Source organism: Hemitrygon akajei, chromosome 14, assembly GCF_048418815.1.
Source record: "Hemitrygon akajei chromosome 14, sHemAka1.3, whole genome shotgun sequence".
NCBI classification, from domain to species: domain Eukaryota; kingdom Metazoa; phylum Chordata; class Chondrichthyes; order Myliobatiformes; family Dasyatidae; genus Hemitrygon; species Hemitrygon akajei.
This window is the reverse complement of record NC_133137.1, coordinates 20,116,583-20,137,800: the sequence shown is the minus strand read 5'-3', so window position 1 is coordinate 20,137,800 and position 21,218 is coordinate 20,116,583. Positions and strand designations below refer to the sequence as shown.

Sequence of the window (21,218 nt, the reverse complement as noted above, 5' to 3'; positions counted from 1 at the left end):
AGATATCAATCTGTGGGGGAATTCTGCAGGGTTTATAATCCAAATATGCAAGGACTCTCGCGCCTGAACATTATTTAGTGTATAAACTAGCTAGCCTCCTTCCCCCTCCCGCCACCTTTTTATTCTGGCCTCTTTTCAGTCCTGAAGAAGTTTTTTGGCCTGAAACGTTGACCAAATTAAGGGTGTGAGTAACTGAGTTTATTAAACAGCATTTAAAGATAAACAAATTCAGAATCAGAATTGGGTTTAATACCATTGGCATATGTCGTGACACTTGTTTTGCAGAAGGACGTTTAGCAACGGAGGATCTGGAACTGTTTGAGATGGTCACTGCCAAAATGCCTGTCTGCTGATGCACCCAGTGACATTTGAACAGATAGATAGAAGTTCTCTCTTTAGTACATTTGGTTCGTTTGAACAGGTGATTTTATCAGAATTCCTACTTGACTAGTATTGACTATTTCTTCTTCCATGATTTTCTACCCACTTGCTCCTTCCATCCCCCAACTCTACATTTAACTTTTCCAGATCATTGGAGTCCAATTCCTTCACTTTATCATTTCAGAGGACCTGAGTGTAAGTGTCATTACAAAGAAGGCACATGCAAAACGCCGGAGGAACTCAGCAGGCCAGGCAGCATCTACGGGGGGAGAAAAGTACAGTCGATGTTTCGGGCCGGGACGTTTCGGCAAGACTGGAGGAAGAAAAGCTGAAGAGCAGATTTAAAAGGTGGTGGGGGTAGGGGAGAGGGGAACACAAGGGTTTCGGGCCCGAAACGTCGACTGCACTTTTTTCCGTAGATGCTACCTGGCCTGCGGATTTCCTGCGGCATTTATTGTGTGTTGCTCGGATTTCCAGCATCTGCGGGTTTTCTCCTGTTTGTGACGAAGGAGGTCACGGCAGCAGCTCTTCGGCCTGTCGTCTACAACTTTGACAATCCTTTATAGATGCACAGTGGAGAGAACGCTGACTGGTCGCATTCCAGACTGGTATGGGAACACCAATGCCTGTGAGTGGAGAAGGCTACAAAAAGTACCGTAGATTCCGGACTACAGAGCGCACCTGATTAAAAGCCGCTGGCTCTAATTTTAGAAATAAAATCAATTTTTTAATTGTAAAGGCCGCTCCGGATTTTAGGCCGCACCGGATTTTCGGCCGCAGGTGTCCCACGTTGTAATATGAGATATTTACACAGAAAGATGTTACACGTGAGGATTTTTTTAACTTTTAATTAAATCCATATGGTAACAAAAACAAATACATATTGCAAATGCTTTTTTTCGAACCGGGCCCGTAATGCGGCTACTTTTAAATATACGTTGCGTATACTTCTTTACTGAACAACATTCCAATATCTCCTAACGACTGGTAAAAAATATATATACTGCAGCTTACCAGGAAAAGTTATTGATCACCTTTAACTTAAAAGCAGCGTTCGCTCAGATCCAAAGCCGCTCGCATAATGCGCTCCCTCCCACCTTTCCGTTTCATCGCAAACCGGCATTTTCCCACAAGACACCGCGAAACCGGGTGTGATGTCATAGCATCCCGCGATGTAGTACAGAAAACAAATATAGTTAAAACTCTTCTAACTTTAACTAGAAAATGAATTACTAAGCGAAAATATTATAAACTAAGTAACTGCCATAAGGCAGCACAATGCTTCGAGTGTTTTCCATGTTGATGAGGGTGAGTACAAATGACTGATTTACAATAATTTAATTGTGAAAGTGCGCTTGATTTATCGTACAATTTCATTGGACCTCTGTGAACTACTCATCAATTTTATTGGTCTACTGTTATGAGGCAAAATGTTTACGAGGCGGCATGAAAAAAAACCATGCATTAGCCGCTTCGGATTATAGGCCGCAAAGTTCAAAGCTGTTCAAAATGTGGGAAAAAAGTAGCGGCTTAAAATCCGGAATCTACGGTAGTCGTTCCAGCCAAGCCCAGTCCAATATGGGAAAAGGGATTTACTCGTGATGGACTGGGCCGTATCCACTACTTTTTGTAGGAGTTTCGGTACAAGGGCATTGGTGGTTTCAGTGTGCTGCAGCCAGTCAATATACTCTCCACTACACGTCTGTAGAAGTTGATCAGAGGTTTAGATGTCAAGCTGAATCTTTGCAAACTGCTAAGGAGCTGTAGCACCAGTCAGTCAGATTTTCAATTTCTCTCCTGTATGCTGATTCATCAGCACCTTTGACTCAGCCGACAACTGTGGTTTCACCAGCAAACTTGAATATGGCTTTGGAGCTGTGCTTAGCTACATGCTTCTAACCGTAGAGCAGAGCAGAGGACTAAACACACGGCCTTGCAGTGCACCTGTCCTGATGGAGATCGTGGAGATGTTGTTGCCAATCCGAACCGACTGGCGTCTGCAAAATGAGGAAATCAAGATATTGAGGCCGAGGGCCAGGAGCAAATTGTTTAGTTTTGAGGGGATGATGGTATTGAATGCTGAGCTGTAGTCGATAAAGAGCGTCCGGATGTGTGCATCTTTGCTGGACCGATGTTCCAGGGCTGACTGAAGAGCCAATGAGATGGCATCTTCGGTGGAGTTATAGAGATACAGCGCAGAATAGGTCCTTCCAGCCCTTTTCTATGCCAGCCTAATCATCAGACAATTTACAGTGAGCAATTAACTTGCCAACCGGTACGTCCCTGGACTGTGGGAGGAAACTCATGAGGTTACGGGGACAACGCAAAACTCTTTACAGGCAACAGTGGGAATTGAATCTGGGTCGGGTCGGTGGTACTGTAAATCATTGAGCTAATCATGATGGTACTGTGCCACCATCTTGTACGTGTACAACCTCTTAAATCCGATTCTATGCTGTTTGATGGATCTGCTTCGCACATCTTCAGACTTGCCCCCTCTTACTGCAGAGTTACCCCTTTTAGTACAGTATTCGGTATTTCTGCCCTGGGGTAAAGAGACTCTGACCATCTATACTATTTATTCCCCTTTTAATTTCATATACTTCTGTCGGGTCTTCCACCCATCAGTCCTGAGCATTCCAGAGAAGACAATCCGAGTTTGTCCTGTCTCTCCGTATAGCTGTTATGTTTGACGACATATTCCGGTGATGGTAAACCTGGTCCTAACATTTCATCCAACTTGCCATTCCCAAAGCCACAAAAGATTTACTCGTGGAGTAAGTATAGTTAAGAGTTGTTTTCTTTTGTAAATTTATGGCACTTTTTATAATAATGTGCTGCAAATACTTTTTTTGTTTAAACTCGAATGTTGCCAATGTTTAAACAAATCTCAGGCTGCTTTTGTTGTATCAGGGTAGTTTTGCACCTACAGCTATCTTGATTCCTGCAGGTGTGGCTTTTTGAAAGATTCAAGCTACTGCTGTTACCCATGGTGATGTTTGCTGATCAGCCAATTTAATAAATGTACATTTATCTGTAAAAATTATCTTTTAGCTGCTCAAGTTAACTTACCAGAACTAAATTTTGAACTTAATTATTACTCCCTTTTATTTATCCGATACCCTTTTTGACCATCAGTGAGTTATGTTGCCATATTCAAAGTAGTTCATTGCAGTTCATCACTTTAATTAGGCTTTTGCCTTTGGCAAACATCACGTTTGTTGTCATATTGTCTCCTGCTGTCCAGGCTGCCTCACTGAGGCCACTGATACGAGGGGTCTGCAAGTTCATTCCAATGCAGATTTTTCCCCAAGGTCCGGTAACTAGTTTGGATATTGATTCAGAGCTGCCCTTGCCGGACAAAATACCTTCATGTCTGGGGATCTTGGTCTTTGTACTTTATTTCTATCTAATCTTTTATTTTGTTTGCTTTCACCAGGCACCACTAACCAAAGAAGAAAGTATACAAGGATTACTCAGGGTGTTTTCGAATCTGTCAGACAAAGACAATGGATCGTTTATAGACTGGAGAGGTGAACGTGTACCTTGGTGAAGACTAACTTGCACGAATTAACATGAAATCAAAGTGGAATTTATTACCACTGATTTTTGAATTTATAAGTTTAATATTGCATATTGGAAGTAATGAACAGTATACTAGATGTACTTAACACTTTAATAAATATAAATTCTTAATAAAGTTATCACAATTTAACTGAATTACGTGTATTGAATTTCTTGCACTTCATTTGAATATACACCCAGTGGCCACATTATTAGGTAGCTCCTGTACCTAATAAAGTGGCCACTGAGTATACGATCATGGTCTTCTGCTGCTACAGCCCATCCACTTCAAGGTTTGATGTGTTGTGCCTTCAGAGATGCTCTTCTGCACGTCACTTGTATCACGTCATTATTAGCTACTGTTGCCTTCCTGTCAGCTTAAGCCAGTCTGGCTATTCTCCCCTGACCTCTCTGTTCCAGCTGCTACCATCCGGGAAACAGTACCGCAGCATTAAAGTCAGGAACAACAGGTTCTGGGACAGCTTCTTCCACCAGGTCAACAGACTGATTAATTCATGCTGATACAATTGTATTTCTATGCTGTATTGTTATGCATACATTTATTACAAATTACTATAAATTGCACATACAGATGGAAATGTAAAGATTTTTACTCATGTATGTGAAGGATATTAGAAATAAAGTCAAATATTCAATTCATTGACAAGGCGTTTTTGCCCATGGAAATGCCTCTCATTGGATGTTTTTTGTAATTTATTTTTTTATTGAAGTTCATCATCAAACAAACATTTCCACAAGATGTATTTCAGACGTTGTACATATCTATCATATAATCATATATTTCACAAATCTCCACAAAGTATTTATCTGAGGTATACACATAGAAAAGAGTGGAAAGAAAAAACAAGCAAAAGGAAAGAACTATGTACAAGTAGGGAGTGATCTTTTTTTTTACAACAGATTCATTGATTTGTGAGAATAAAATCAGGCCTATGAGGCATTATGTAGTTAAACCATTTTCCCAGTATGAATCAAATTGTTCCAAATTAGATAAAATTCTCTTACATTTGATTGGATTTAATAGCCCATTGACATTAGAAGAAATGAATTTTACCTTCTCCTTAGCCATCTGTATTTATCTGTCAATGTACCATTGAAATTAGAATAAAACTTGATCGATCTACTCCCTGAACAAATAAGAACCAAGAAGTGCAAATAACATCAAAAATGGCAATGAATGTGTGATTCCAAGGCTGAGGTCTCTAGTAGATGACCCTGCATTGAGCTACAGGAAATGTCTAGCTGTGGGGGATAACCCCTCCTACTTGTGAGTTGAGGGCCCCCAATGCAGTATTCATAAAAGTCAGTGAACAAATCCATTACACAGAAAAGATTTCCCTGTGTACTCCTCCTATATATATACACACACACACACATTACATACACATATATATTCTCATTTTGGTGGGGAAAAGGAGTAAGTGAGAGAATAAAGAATAAGAACTAAGTAATATAAAATCCACATTATAATAAATATTTCTCGAGATAGGTATATCACCGTGTACTTTTGCTTCCATTTAGCTTCTCAACATTTTTAAAGTTAGCCAAACCTTACGGCTCTTCTGAAGGGGGTGAGGACTGTCTTTGGGAAACTCCCGGTCTCTTCCTGATATATTTTTATCGGCCTCCTCCCGTCTCCTGCCTTCTCGATTCTCGCACTATTTCCCAAGCGGAGCGGGATAATTCCTCATTCAGGCTTTCCCTCGTTTTGGTGACACTAACGGGCAAACCTCTGGCCTTCATGTCTGTAGTTGCCTCTTCCACCGTCTGGTACAACCACGTCCCGTTGTCATAAAACACTCGAAGTTTAGCAGGGTACGGAGTTTGAAATCTAATCTTGTTTTGCTTTAGTACTCGCTTTACTTCAGAGTATTCTTTACGCTTCTGCAGAACCATAGGGGGGGGGGTAATCTTGGTCGAGATATATTAATTTATCATCATAAAACACTCTCTTCTTACCCCTAGCCCTTTGTAGAATCTGCGCCTTGGTGCTGTACTGCAGGAATTTAATTATTATTGAGCGTGGCTTTCTATCCTGGGTAGGTTTTGGGACTAACACACGGTGGGCTCATTCGACTTCCAGCTCCATAACCGAGGGAAGATCCAGCGTGTCCTGCAGTAACTTTTCGACAAATTCCGTCATAGATGAGCCCTCCGCTCCTTCGGGAACGTTGTAGATTCTGATATTTCCCCCGCCGTGATCTTCCCTCCAGGTCAAGCAGTTTACCTTCTTGGTGATGTATTATTTTTATTGTCTTGCTCAGTATCCACTCCACGTTTTGAACGCGATCTTCCACCTTCTCAATGTGAGTCTCTGCCACCGCTATTTTTTGATTAACGCTGGGGAACTCTGCCTTAATATCACGGAGCTGCTGCTTTATATCTTTCTGGACCTCCATTATTTCTTTCAGGATTTCGAAGCTGTTCGCCACTTTGCCTGAACGAGGCCCAGCAGCCGCCTCGCTAGCATGCAGTCGGGTCGTAGAGACGCTCGCTGCACTCCTCTCGGACGCAGGCTCCGCAGTGTCGCTTTTTTTATTTCCATTTCTTCTCCCCATTCTTGCCCCCCTTTTCAGTTCAAGTATTTTTCGAAAAATATTATGTTTGATGGGTTATTGGGGCTTAATACGTGCTTTTCCGGAGGAGCTTGTGACTTAAGCTGCCATTCTCGATGATGACATCACCGGACTCTCGCCTCTGCTTCCACATTGGATGTTTTTTGTTTTTCTCAGTATTCTCTGTATAGTTGAGAGACTGTGTGTGCAAATCCCAGGAGGTCTGCAGCTTCTGAGATACTCAAACCACCCCATCTGGCACCAATAATCACTCCACAGTCAAACTCACTTAGAGCACATTTCTTCCGCATTCTGATGTTTGGTCTGGGAAAAGAAACAAGTGAACCTCTTGACCATGTCTGCATGCTTTTAAACACTGAGTTGCTGCCTTGCGATTGGCTGATCAAATATATACATTAATGAGCAGGTGTACTGGTGTACCTAATAAAGTGGCAGCTGAGCGTAATCTTCAGCGGCTTTGGCAATGTAGTGAAATCAGATTTTTTTGGTATCGATAATTTGTTTATTATTGTCACGTGTGCCCAGATAGAGCAAAAGCTTGTCTTGTATACAGTTCATACGAATGAAATGATCATCGGGAATTGGGGGAGATTGCAAGTTGAAGCAGAGGTCACGATTGGAGAGTAATAGCCAGTAAGGATCAATAATAAACTAACATTCAGAGGGCAGTTACAAACTCAGTGAGAAGAACGTGGGTAAAGCAGATGCAATATATAGACAATAGGTGCAGGAGTAGGCCATTTGGCACTTCGAGCCAGCACCACCATTCAATGTGATCATGGTTGATCATCCACAATCCCCGTTCCTGCCCTCTCCACATATCATTTGACTCCACTATCTTTAGGAACTCTATCTAACTCTTTCTTGAAAGCATCCAGAGAATTGGCCTCCACTGCCTTCTGAGACAGAGCATTCCATAGATCCACAACTCTCTGGGTGAAAAAGTTTTTCCTCAACTCTGTTCTAAATGGCCTACCCCTTATTCTTAAACTGTGGCCTCTGGTTCTGGACTCCCCCAACATCAGGAATATGTTTCCTGCCTCTAGCGTGTCCAATCCCTTAATAATCTTATATGTTTCAATCAATAACCTTATATGTTTCAGTCATTATATATAGGGAAACTTGTCTGGGGGAGTCAGCAAGAGATGAGAACAAATTTGATAGTTGGTCTCTTTAGTAGCATGTATCAATAAACTGTTAACGTGAAAGGATTTCTCCAGCAGGTAGCCCATCATCCAGTTGGGAAACTGTCCAGAGGCTGCTCTATGCAAGATATCAATATGTGGGGGAATTCTGCAGGGTTTATAATCCAAATATGCAAGGACTCTCGCGCCTGAACATTATTTAGTGTATAAACTAGCTAGCCTCCTTCCCCCTCCCGCCACCTTTTTATTCTGGCCTCTTTTCAGACCTGAAGAAGTGTCTTGGCCCGAAACGTCGACTGTTCGTTTATTTCTATAGATGCTGCCTGACCCGCTGGGTTCCTCCAGCATTTTGTGTGAGTTACTTGGATTTCCAGCGTCTGCAGTTTTTCTCGTGTTTTGTCTTCCACCAGATTGGTAGTTACGCCAGGTTCCTGTGTTTGCAGCCTCTTGTGTTTCACTTGATCACACACTCTTGTTGCAATTCCAATGCAGTACCGACGAAGGGTCTCGGCCCGAAACGTCGACAGCGCTTCTCCCTATAGATGCTGCCTGGCCTGCTGTGTTCCACCAGCATTTTGTGTGTGTTGTTGTTCCAATGCAGTACTGTTGCTTTCTGGGTGAAATGTTTCATCTGCTCTTTTAAAAGGATCTAAAGATTCAAAGGCACTACTTTGAAGAGTAGATAACTTATTCCTTATGCCCCTCAAGTAACGTCATTGAAACTGATTATTACAGTGCTGTTTGTGGGAATTTACAGTTTGATTAGCTGTTATGATTCCAGCATTACAATAGTTAATAAATATTTAACTGCAGAATGTTCTGGAAAAACCAAGGTTAAAAAGTGTTGTAAAAAACAAAGATCTTTCGAAAAAATTTCGTAAATTGATAATACAGTGGTCACATTATATTTTGAAGTTATCTGTTAAGTCAGTTGTCATAATGTAAATAAAGTACTTTCCACAGATTTATTTGGGAACCAGTGGATCCTTTAAGCTGGAAAGAACTGAGTTTGCCACATCACAAGGAGTAAATGTAATAAAGATAGAATTTCATCTAAATACTACCGGTATTAATTTTTTGGAATATGTACTTCCAGTCTGAAAAATATTGGGCCTAAATTCTTTGATGTGCCAAACTCTTTCTCACCATTCCCGCCATTACATTTCCTGTGGGATATGGGTGACTTTGATTTTGCATGTCAGTCTTTATTCTGCATGCAAAACAATTTATCATGAAAGCATTTGCCCAAAGGTTGGCATTCTGATTCGGAATCTTGTGCCAAATGATACCTTTTTAAAAAAAAAAATTAAATTAGTTTTTCAAAACATTTTACAAAATTAAAACCCCCAAATCCCAATGAGGAGCATTAATACAGTGCAAGATTAAGCATACAATAACAATATGCTACAGAGGAAGAGAATTTAACAAAAAAGCACCTAAATTAAAGACAAGTGAGCTTAGTGTCCTCCCCAAGCCCCACAACACAAGAAAAAAACAACAACTCCAGACCAACCACCACACAGTATAAAGAGTATAAGTCCAGACAGTCAAACTCCCAGACTGTAAATACACTTAGCAACAGAGGATAATAATGCCTACTACCAGAAAAAAAAGGGAGCTGAAAGCAAGGGACCGAAAAGAAGAAAAAAAAAGAAAAAAAAAACCCCTAGTCAAGAGGAAGGTTATGAAAGTACTCGATAAAAGGTCCCCAGACCTTATGGAACTTTAGATCCGAATTAAGAACTGAATAATGAATTTTTTCGAGGTCCAAGCAGGCCATAATGTGCCAAATGATCCCTTGACCAAATTAAGGGTGTGAGTAACTGAGTTTATTAAACAGCATTTAAAGATAAACAAATTCAGAATCAGAATTGGGTTTAATACCATTGGCATATGTCGTGACACTTGTTTTGCAGAAGGATGTTTAGCAACGGAGGATCTGGAACTGTTTGAGATGGTCACTGCCAAAATGCCTGTCTGCTGATGCACCCAGTGACATTTGAACAGATAGATCGAAGTTCTCTCTTTAGTACATTTGGTTTGTTTGAACAGGTGATTTTATCAGAGATCCTACTTGACTAGTATTGACTATTTCTTCTTCCATGATTTTCTACCCACTTGCTCCTTCCATCCCCCAACTCTACATTTAACTTTTCCAGATCATTGGAGTCCAATTCCTTCACTTTATCATTTCAGAGGACCTGAGCGTAAGTGTCATTACAAAGAAGGCACATGCAAAACGCCGGAGGAACTCAGCAGGCCAGGCAGCATCTACGGGGGGAGAAAAGTACAGTCGATGTTTCGGGCCGGGACGTTTCGGCAAGACTGGAGGAAGAAAAGCTGAAGAGCAGAGTTAAAAGGTGGTGGGGGTAGGGGAGAGGGGAACACAAGGATTTCGGGCCCGAAACGTCGACTGCACTTTTTTCCGTAGATGCTGCCTGGCCTGCGGAGTTCCTGCGGCATTTTTTGTGTGTTGCTCGGATTTCCAGCATCTGCGGGTTTTCTCCTGTTTGTGACGAAGAAGGTCACGGCAGCAGCTCTTCGGCGTGTCGTCTACAACTTTGACAATCTTGTGCCAAATGATCCCTTTTTTAAAAAAAAGTACTGTATATATACTAGAAAAAAATTCTAAGAGTTTTGGTGTTTGTACATTTATAAACGATACTCTATTAACATATCAGAGCTCTGAGAGAGAGGGGTGTAGACTTTATGTAGGCGTACAAGTGGCCATCACCTAACCCAGCCTTTACATGAGTTAATGTTCAAGTCGCGGGCCCGCCCAGAGTTTATATCAGTCGATACCCAGACATTGTGATGGGAGAGCCGGGGCTGGAGTGACGGCAGCAGGGATGCAGCGAGCGGTGCTAGTGACGGGAGCGAATCGCGGGCTGGGCCTGGAGTTGATCCGCCAGCTGAGCCGGGCTGAGCGGCCGCCACGTTACCTGTTCGCCGCCTGCAGAGACCCCGAGGGAGCCCGGGGGACGGTGAGTGGCTTCAGCCCTGAAAGGCAGCTTATTGCTTGAGGCAATGGTCAAGAGGGCTTTTACCAAATGGTTAATAGCCTGATGATGGGGTGGGATCTTTCTGCAGAGGCGACCCACTCGGTACGAGGCTGAGTCAAATAATTTCTCCCTTAGCCGCGCCTGTGCTTTGTTTCTATTTAAACAAAGTCCAGCTCCCGTTGCAACTCTCAACCCCCAGCCCTGGTAAGAATGGATCACTGGAGCGACAAAGAGCAGGAGGTCAATATTTACAGGGACATCGACAGGTTATACGGATATGTTGTGGTCCGATTGAAAAAGCCGATTAGGCACGGGGCGAGGGGCTGAATGGCCTACGCGTGTTTCTGTGCATCAGGTAAAATGACCATTATCTGGCCATTGAGTCCGTTTGTTTTCATTTTTTTAAAATCTTGCTCTTCTTTGGATTCTGTGGTCATCGTTTGCTGCACTTTTGGAGCATGAGGTAGGGTAAATCATTAATTTAAAATATTCTTCCACCTTTGAAAAGATTCTCTTTGGTTTTCGTTGATGTATGTAAAAATAAAGATATATGTCAACATTGTGCAGCTTTTTTCCTCTGCCACTTGTTGAATTCTCATCAGTAATTTTTCTGTTTTATATTACCCGTGCCCAGAAGGATCCCAGTGTCATAAAGTCACTAGAACATTGTGCATTGTGAATGGGCTGAAGTCAGATGTTTTGTATTCCTGCTTTTGAAACCACAAATAATGTATTTAGTACAATTTTCTTCTATTTGTCCAACATGCACAATTTGGCTGTTCTTTCATAGTACTTATTCTGCTAAAATCATCAAAACATTTGAAAATGTACTCTCGTGATTTATTGTTAATGCCTCTCTGGACTCTTGCCATATTTTTCATGCAACAAAAAAATGTCCAAAGAACCGGCTGTAGAGATTTTCACTGATCAGATGCTGTTGGATAATATTGCCGTTTATTTTTCCGAATGGTATTTAATTAATGTCTCTGTGCTCTGTAGGATCTTAAGAACTTGGCAAAAGGTTTCTCAAACATAAAAATAGTTAATATGGGTAAGTGATTATCAATACCATAGTGACTTTTGTTAAGACTGTGAATTTTCCTGCATGCTCTGAGTTGATTTCTGTATCAAAAGTGAAGCTGAGTGTGGTTATCCCCTTTGGTTCAGGAGCCTGACGGTTGAGGGGTAGTAACTGTCTGTCTCTGAACATGGTAGGTCAGCCATGAGGCTCCTGTACCACCTTCCTGATGGCAACAGAAGGAAGAGAGCACGACCTGGGTATTGGGGGTCCCTGATAATAGACGCTGATGAAACACTGTCGCAGGATAGTCATCTAGATATGCTCAATGAGGGGGGGATTTACTCGTGATGGACTGGGCCGTATCCACTACTTTTTGTAGGCGTTTCTGTTGAAGGGCATTGGTGTTTTCAGTGTGATGCAGCCACTCAATATACTCTCCACTACATATCTATAGAAGTTCGTCAGAGGTTTAGATGTCAAGCTGAATCTTCACAAACTCATAGGGAAGTAGAGGCACTGCTGTGCTTTCTTCATAATTCTACTTGCGTGCTGAGCCCAGGACAGGTCCTCCAAAATATAACACTGAGGAAGTTAAAGCTGCTGACCCCTTCGACCTCTGATGAGGACTGGCTCATGAACCTCCGTTTCCTCCTGCTGAAGTCAATAATTCACTCCAAGGTCTTGCTGACATTGAGTAAGAGGTTTTTGCTGTGGCACCAGTCAGTCAGATTTTCAATTTCTCTCCTATATGCTGATTCATCAGCACCTTTGACTCAGCCGACAACTGTGGTTTCGCCAGCAAACTTGAATATGGCTTTGGAGCTGTGCTTAGCTACATGCTTCTAACGGTAGAGCAGAGCAGAGGACTAAACACACGGCCTTGCAGTGCACCTGTGGGATTGTGGGAGGAAATCAAAGCGTCTGGAGGAAACTCATGAGGTTACGGGGACAACACAAAACTTTACAGGCAACAGTGGGAATTGAATCTGGGTCGGGTCGGTGGTACTGTAAATCATTGAGCTAATCATGATGGTACTGTGCCACCATCTTGTACGTGTACAACCTCTTAAATCCGATTCTATGCTGTTTGATGGATCTGCTTCGCACATCTTCAGACTTGCCCCCTCTTACTGCAGAGTTACCCCTTTTAGTACAGTATTCGGTATTTCTGCCCTGGGGTAAAGAGACTCTGACCATCTATACTATTTATTCCCCTCTTAATTTCATATACTTCTGTCGGGTCTTCCACCCATCAGTCCTGAGCATTCCAGAGAAGACAATCCGAGTTTGTCCCGTCTCTCCGTATAGCTGTTATGTTTGACGACATATTCCGGTGATGGTAAACCTGGTCCTAACATTTCATCCAACTTGCCATTCCCAAAGCCACAAAAGATTTACTCATGTAGTAAGTATAGTTAAGAGTTGTTTTCTTTTGTAAATTTATGGCACTTTTTATAATAATGTGCTGCAAATACTTTTTTTGTTTAAACTCGAATGTTACCAATGTTTAAACAAATCTCAGGCTGCTTTTGTTGTATCAGGGTAGTTTTGCACCTACAGCTATCTTGATTCCTGCAGGTGTGGCTTTTTGAAAGATTCAAGCTACTGCAGTTACCCATGGTGATGTTTGCTGATCAGCCAATTTGATAAATGTACATTTATCTGCAAAAATTATCTTTTAGCTGCTCAAGTTAACTTACCAGAACTAAATTTTGAACTGATTTATTACTCCCTTTTATTTATCAGTGTTTTAACTAACATCATAAAATAGTGAAGTATATTGTCAATCATGTTTTGGTATTTGTACATTTATAAACGATACTCTATTAGCATATCAGAGCTCTGAGAATGAGGGGTGTAGACTTTATGTAGGCGTACAAGTGGCTAAGGTACCTGTGGCTGTAACCATCCAGCAATCCAGAAAATTGATTGAGAAAAAAAAAGGTATTTTAAGAGTTAAAGAATGTGCTTAACATTTGTACTCCAACTTTAGATACACTGCACTGCGTTTTACAATCTATTTGTTAAATATCATCAGTGTTAGATATAATGTAAATCTCTGTGCTGTGATATGACACGAGCAGCTTTTAAGTTAGAAAAAGGCAGTACAAATGAATAACCCAGATTTAATTTCTTTATATATATTTTTAAAGATCTGGATGACTTTGACAGCATTCAAACGAGTGCTGAAGAGATACAAAAGGTATTGAAAAACGATGGCCTGAATCTGTTAATAAACAATGCTGGGATCAATATTGACGGAGGTCTGAATGACATTACCCCAGAAATGATGACGAAGACTCACACGATCAATGTCATTGGCCCAATGATGGTTACCAAGGTAACTTGCAATTTAGGTTTGGTTTTGAGGTATTCATTGTACCATTGGTTCTGTTCAATTTCCTTGGCTGGGCAGAGGGTACAGAGAAGAGGGTGGGGACTAAATCCTCCTCGTACTATCTTTCAGAATGGATGCAAGAGATACTGTGTACAAATGCTGTACTTTGTACCCTAGTTTTTGAGATTGCTTTTCTTCCAAGAAATCTTGCTTAAATGCTGCATTGATAGGTCTACAACAGGGGTTCCCAACTTTTTTTTAATGCAGTGGAGTTTTATCATTAATTGATGCACCATCAATAACTCTCTGAGACGTGAGACGAGATATCGGCTTTTATTGACTGGAAGAAAGAACAAGCAGTAGTTGACCACCATACTACATCCTGGAGAATGAGGGCCAGGCTCAGGCCTCAATCGCCTTTATACCGGGGTCTGTGGGAGGAGCCATGGTCAGTGGGAGGGGCCACAGGAGCAGTCAGCAGGGAGCGTGTCCAGACAGGTATATATAGTTCACCACATTAACTAAGGGGTCCATGGACTCCAGGTTGTGACCGCTGGCCTACACTTCATCGATGACTTGTTTGGCCAGTTTGTTAACTGTCTCTCATCAAGTTGTCAACTTGTGAACATGACTAAGTAGATCATTATGAAGGAGCAGAAAACGTCATTCATTGGGCAACTGAGAGAAGGAAAATAATAATATTGACTTTAAAATAGGACTTGAAACTATTAAAATTTTTTCAGGTCACCTGAAGCAGTTAATGGATAACTTTGGAAAAGTAGTCACTAGCCAGTTCATGGACAGCAAGATGTAACAAATGATCACGTGATTTATTTCTGGCAGTGTAGAAAGAGAGAAAGTAATGGTTAAATTATTGGTTCTTATATCCACCTAAGAGAACAGACAGTTGAACAGCTCTGTGTTTAAATCCCATCTAAAAGTCAGTAAAATTCCAAAGATGTACAGGTTAGGGTTACTAAATTGTGGGCATGCTATGTATGCTGCCCTCAGCACCTTCCTGAAGCAAGCAACACAGTTCACTGTGTGTTTTGATATACATGTGACAAACAAAGTTAATCTTTAGTATCACTGCTAGTGCAACAGTGTTCAGAACTGCTGTGGTATGCCTGCTGACGGCTTTTGTGCTCAGTCCTCGGAAGCTGGACTTGAATCTGCAACCTCCTGACTTGAGTTGAGATTATTACCAAGTAGGCAGCAGCTGATGCAAAGATATCAGCAGATTTTGAAAATTCTGTTTGACAAGTTATAGTCGCTAATGAGAAGAGTTTAAGACTGGCGTATTTGGACAATTTTTTTCATAAGTGCTGCTTCCTCAGAGTTTATTTTATGATAGACTGCTTGAAGCTAAAATATAATTTCAGATCACTTTTATCACCTGGGAATTTGGAGAAAGAAATTAACTCTGAATGAATTAATGTGTTTCATTGCATAACGGTTACTGATGCCTTGCAATAGTTCAACTAAGCTAAAAACGTTTTGCTGATGATTATCGCTTGTACTCAGTGTGAGAGGCTTCTCAACCTTGTCCAAAAATCAGCCGGTATTGATGGATTCCAGTTGCCCTGATGCCGTTTCTCCATGACAGCAGTGTCCTGGTGAAAACCTCCACCACACTTGTCTCTGATAGCGCTAAGATTTGCAGGGAAAAATCTAAATGGGAATGCAGAAATTTAATCTTCCGTGACATGTTGCACTTCATGGTTTTGTATGCTTGAAGCATGTTGTCAACCAGCTACAGGTAGTTTGGTGTTCTGCATTTGCCAAGAAAAATTTCAACAACATCCTTGAATACCTTCCATGCAATTTTCTCCGGTCCCGCTAGAAGTTCTTCAAGTGTCTGTCATTGATGATCTGTTTGATTTGTGGACCATCAAAAATGCCTTTCTTAATCTTGGCATCAGATATTCTGAGAAATTCGTCTCAAACATTGAAATCTTTTGAGGAAATTTATAGCCTTTCTAAAGCTTGTCCTGCCTAAACATGCCCAGGGGTGCCTGGACAAGATGGAAATCTTTTCAGCTTACATTGTGGACAATGTTTTAATTGACTTGAATTATGAGTTCAAATAAAAAATAGAGGTGATTTCAAAATAATGGTTCACGATAAGGAAATTCCATGGAGGTTGCATGATCATCAGCCCAAAATCCATAAGATACACCCAAAAGTATTCAGCAAGCAAAATTTTTGTTGCCCAGTGTCATCTGTTATCTTAGTTGTCATTATCATTTGACATTCCTCTCCATATATTTGTACTTCAAAGATTATTTTAAAAATCTTTAGAAAGGCAATGAAGTGCTCAATAAGCTATAATAGATGTTCAGGTTGTTTATTTTGCTTGTTTTAATCAATTTTGTTAATTTCAATGACATTGTCTCATTTTCCCAAAAAGAAGAACGTGCCAAGTGTTATTCCTGTTTATAATGCTCGTTTGTGCTGCTTTTCTCAGTACCTCTTCCTTATGTTACAGGCTTTTCTGCCGGCTTTAATGAAAGCAGCTCAGCTGAGTGATGAACCTGGCTTCAGCAGTAAGAAAGCAGCGGTTATCAACATGTCCTCTATCATGGGCTCCATGGAGACTTTCAGCATGGAGTTTTGGAAAGCATGTGCCTACAGGATCAGCAAGGTCCTTGTCCTTAACTGCATGCACAAAGGGGAACAATGATGAAACAAATCCAACTGCATTCGATAACTCGTGTTTGTTGATGTTTGTTTATCCTCCAGGTTCTTTACAGAACTTTTACTTTGCCATTTGGAGGCGGTGGACGTGTGGGCTGGTTGTACTTACCAAAATGAAGCCATAGTTAGCATTAGTTACTTCCTGCCATGACATCAGTGAACCCTATCGCAGATAAAATATTGGGGCGGCAGTGGTGGCTAGCACAATGCTTTACGGTACCAGTGACCCAGGTTCAGTTCCCGTCGCTGTTTGCAAGACATTTTGTACATTCTCCCTGTGACCATGTGGCTTCCTTGCATATTCCAAAGACCTACCTGTTGGTAGGTTCATTGGCCATCGTAAAGTGGTTAGGCTAGTGCATAGTAGATGCAGAGTAAATCTTTTAACTTCCTCAATTTCATTCTTTAGCTCACCCCTCAGAAGAACACCGCTGTTTTTTTTAAAAATCAGCATGATCTATTTCTAATTTTCTGCCCTGGCATCCCACAGCATCTTGTGTGAAATTACCATTTGTAGAGATTTTCATAATGTCAGCTGGGTGCCAATCCTTGGAAGAGGTTTCACCCCTTGGTCTAAGCTGCAATGAAAAGTTAGTACTTTTGTCTAGAACCATTCTGCTAAAGTGCCTTAATGACACAACTGGCTATAGACAAATTGCAACAAGAATGGCACAATGCAGAATGGTCTAGTCATTAATAAAATGTGACTCAATGCATTCAGACTAAAGCTGAACAATGCGTGATTAATTGGAACTGTGTGTGGATAGAAAAGACTGCAAAAACACAAATAATGCTGAGATTTCTGAATAAGAACATAAAGTGCATGAAAGATGATGAATGTCTACAAGTGGCCGGAGCTCAAATGCTATGAGAAGATTGGCCATTCCGTTATGACCTTTTTTCATTCCTTTCCACACCTTGTGGCACATAGGCTGGAAACCTATAGCACTTTTGTCTGCTTTCTTGAGGCCGAGTTGCCAGCTCGACACCCAACCCAGCACGGATGGAAAGCGTGCAGGGAGCCAGCCGGATTCGAACCCAGGACCACTCGCCTCCAAGTCGGGTGTGGATGCCACAACACCACCAACTGGCTATTCCATTATGGAAAGCGCAATAAAGCTTCAGGATGTGTACACCACAAATCACCGGGATTATCACAGTAGATAAATTAGAGTGACATTCACATTTTTCAAGAATGCATAAAACTATATAAACCCTTGCCTGGAATGTCTTTTAAAACCCATTTTAAAAGTGAAAAGTCACAATACCTAATGGTTGTGACAAGGAGTTTGGGCTGAAACCATTGCGGTTTTTAATCGGAAGGGCAAATGAGAGTCTGAAGAAGAGTTAGTATTCTGGGAAAGAACAGTGAGGAGGTGGGATTGACACTTGTATGAGTTGGTCATCTGATGCCTTAAAGAAAACTTGCGAACTGCAATTTTTGCCAGATAATAATGCAGTCACTTAGCTATATTGGTCTTTTAAACAGGCTGGACTGAATATGGTCACCAAGTGCTTAACTAATGAGCTGACACCCCACGGAATCCTTTGTGCTTCAGTGCACCCCGGCTGGGTCAAAACAGACATGGGTACTGAAAAGGTAAGAAAAAAGACATAGTGAATAGTCTAGAATTGCATCAGCCATCAATATGACTAAGTTTTTTAAGTAAGAGATTTCAATTCTATCTCAGTAGTTAATTTGTTATTAATCTTGATTAATATCCACCCATTTTATTGTTTGCTGATACTATTTACCTCAATTTCCTCTGTAATTATTTTAATATTTGCCAAGCTTGAGTTTTAATGAAAGTTGTTACATCAGAAAATGAACTTTTTGTTTTTGGATTATGCAGCATTTTGTCCTTTTAACCCCCCCCCCCCCCCCCATTTCACCATCAGTGAGTTATGTTGCCATATTCAAAGTAGTTCATTGCAGTTCATCACTTTAATTAGGCTTTTGCCTTTGGCAAACATCACGTTTGTTGTCGTATTGTCTCCTGCTGTCCAGGCTGCCTCACTGAGGCCACTGATACGAGGGGTCTGCAAGTTCATTCCAATGCAGATTTTTCCCCAAGGTCCGGCAACTAGTTTGGATATTGATTCAGAGCTGCCCTTGCCGGACAAAATACCTTCATGTCTGGGGATCTTGGTCTTTGTACTTTATTTCTATCTAATCTTTTATTTTGTTTGCTTTCACCAGGCACCACTAACCAAAGAAGAAAGTATACAAGGATTACTCAGGGTGTTTTCGAATCTGTCAGACAAAGACAATGGATCGTTTATAGACTGGAGAGGTGAACGTGTACCTTGGTGAAGACTAACTTGCACGAATTAACATGAAATAGAAGTGGAATTTAATACCACTGATTTTTGAATTTATAAGTTTAATATTGCATATTGGAAGTAATGAACAGTATACTAGATGTACTTAACACTTTAATAAATATAAATTCTTAATAAAGTTATCACAATTTAACTGAATTACGTGTATTGAATTTCTTGCACTTCATTTGAATATACACCCAGTGGCCACATTATTAGGTAGCTCCTGTACCTAATAAAGTGGCCACTGAGTATACGATCATGGTCTTCTGCTGCTACAGCCCATCCACTTCAAGGTTTGATGTGTTGTGCCTTCAGAGATGCTCTTCTGCACGTCACTTGTATCACGTCATTATTAGCTACTGTTGCCTTCCTGTCAGTCTGGCTATTCTCCCCTGACCTCTCTGTTCCAGCTGCTACCATCTGGGAAACGGTACCGCAGCATTAAAGTCAGGAACAACAGGTTCTGGGACAGCTTCTTCCACCAGCCCAACAGACTGATTAATTCATGCTGATACAATTGTGTTTCCATGCTGTATTGTTATACATACATTTATTACAAATTACTATAAATTGCACATACAGATGGAAATGTAAAGATTTTTAGTCATGTATATGAAGGATATTAGAAATAAAGTCAAATATTCAATTCATTGACAAGGTGTTTTTGCCCATGGAAATGCCTCTCATTGGATGTTTTTTGTAATTTATCTTTTTATTGAAGTTCATCATCAAACAAACATTTCCACAAGATGTATTTCAGAAGTTGTACATATCTATCATATAATCATATATATCACAAATCTCCACAAAGTATTTATCTGAGGTATACACATAGAAAAGAGTGGAAAGAAAAAACAAGCAAAAGGAAAGAACTATGTACAAGTAGGGAGTGATCCTTTTTTTTACAACAGATTCATTGATTTGTGAGAATAAAATCAGGCCTATGAGGCATTATGTAGTTAAACCATTTTTCCCAGTATGAATCAAATTGTTCCAAATTAGATAAAATTCTCTTACGTTTGATTGGATTTAATAGCCCATTGACATTAGAAGAAATGAATTTTACCTTGTCCTTAGCCATCTGTATTTATCTGTCAATGTACCATTGAAATTAGAATAAAACTTGATTGATCTACTCCCTGAACAAATAAGAACCAAGAAGTGCAAATAACATCAAAAATGGCAATGAATGTGTGATTCCAAGGCTGAGGTCTCTAGTAGATGACCCTGCGTTGAGCTACAGGAAATGTCTAGCTGTGGGGGATAACCCCTCCTACTTGTGAGTTGAGGGCCCCCAATGCAGTATTCATAAAAGTCAGTGAACAAATCCATTACACAGAAAAGATTTCCCTGTGTACTCCTCCTATATATATACATACACACACATATACATATATATATATATATACACACACACACACACACATACATACATACATACATACATACACACACATTACATACACATATATATTCTCATTTTGGTGGGGAAAAAGGTGTAAGTGAGAGAATAAAGAATAACAACTACCGTAAGTAATATAAAATCCACATTATAATAAATATTTCTCGAGATAGGTATATCACCGTGTACTTTTGCTTCCATTTAGCTTCTCAACATTTTTAAAGTTAGCCAAACCTTATGGCTCTTCTGAAGGGGGTGAGGACTGTCTTTGGGAAACTCCCGGTCTCTTCCTGATATATTTCTCTCGGCCTCCTTCTGTCTCCTGCCTTCTCGTTTCTCGCTCTATTTCCCAAGCGGAGCGGGATAATTCCTCAGTCAGGCTTTCCCTCGTTTTGGTGACACTGACGGGCAACCCTCTTGTCTTCATGACTGTAGTCGCCTCTTCCACCGTCTGGTACAACCACGTCCCGTTGTCATAAAACACTCGAAGTTTAGCAGGGTACGGAGTTTGAAATCTAATCTTGTTTTGGTTTAGTACTCGCTTTACTTCAGAGTTTTCTTTGCGTTTCTGCAGAACCATGGGGGGGGTAATCTTGGTCGAGATATATTAATTTATCGTCATAAAACACTCTCTTCTTACCCCTGGCCCTTTGTAGAATCTGCGCCTTGGTGCTGTACTGCAGGAATTTTATTATTATTGAGCGTGGCTTTCTATCCTGGGTAGGTTTCAGAACGAACGCGCGGTG

General features: G+C 40.8%; 1 protein-coding gene across 2 annotated transcripts; it reads left to right on the top strand.

Moving 5' to 3' along the window:
- Positions 1–296: 296 nt before the first annotated feature.
- LOC140738353 (C-signal-like) lies at positions 297–19,226 on the top strand. 2 transcript variants are annotated; one of them, XM_073065576.1, is made up of 6 exons: positions 297–421; positions 11,689–11,740; positions 13,864–14,051; positions 16,537–16,692; positions 18,235–18,345; positions 18,946–19,226. In XM_073065576.1, exons 1-6 carry the CDS (start codon positions 353–355, stop codon positions 19,057–19,059), a joined length of 690 nt encoding a protein of 229 aa, XP_072921677.1. In that variant the 5' UTR covers positions 297–352; the 3' UTR covers positions 19,060–19,226. The 2 variants fall into 2 exon arrangements, with proteins under 2 accessions (XP_072921677.1, XP_072921676.1); XM_073065575.1 differs by lacking the exon at positions 297–421 and adding an exon at positions 10,522–10,671.
- The last annotated feature ends 1,992 nt before the right edge of the window (positions 19,227–21,218 follow it).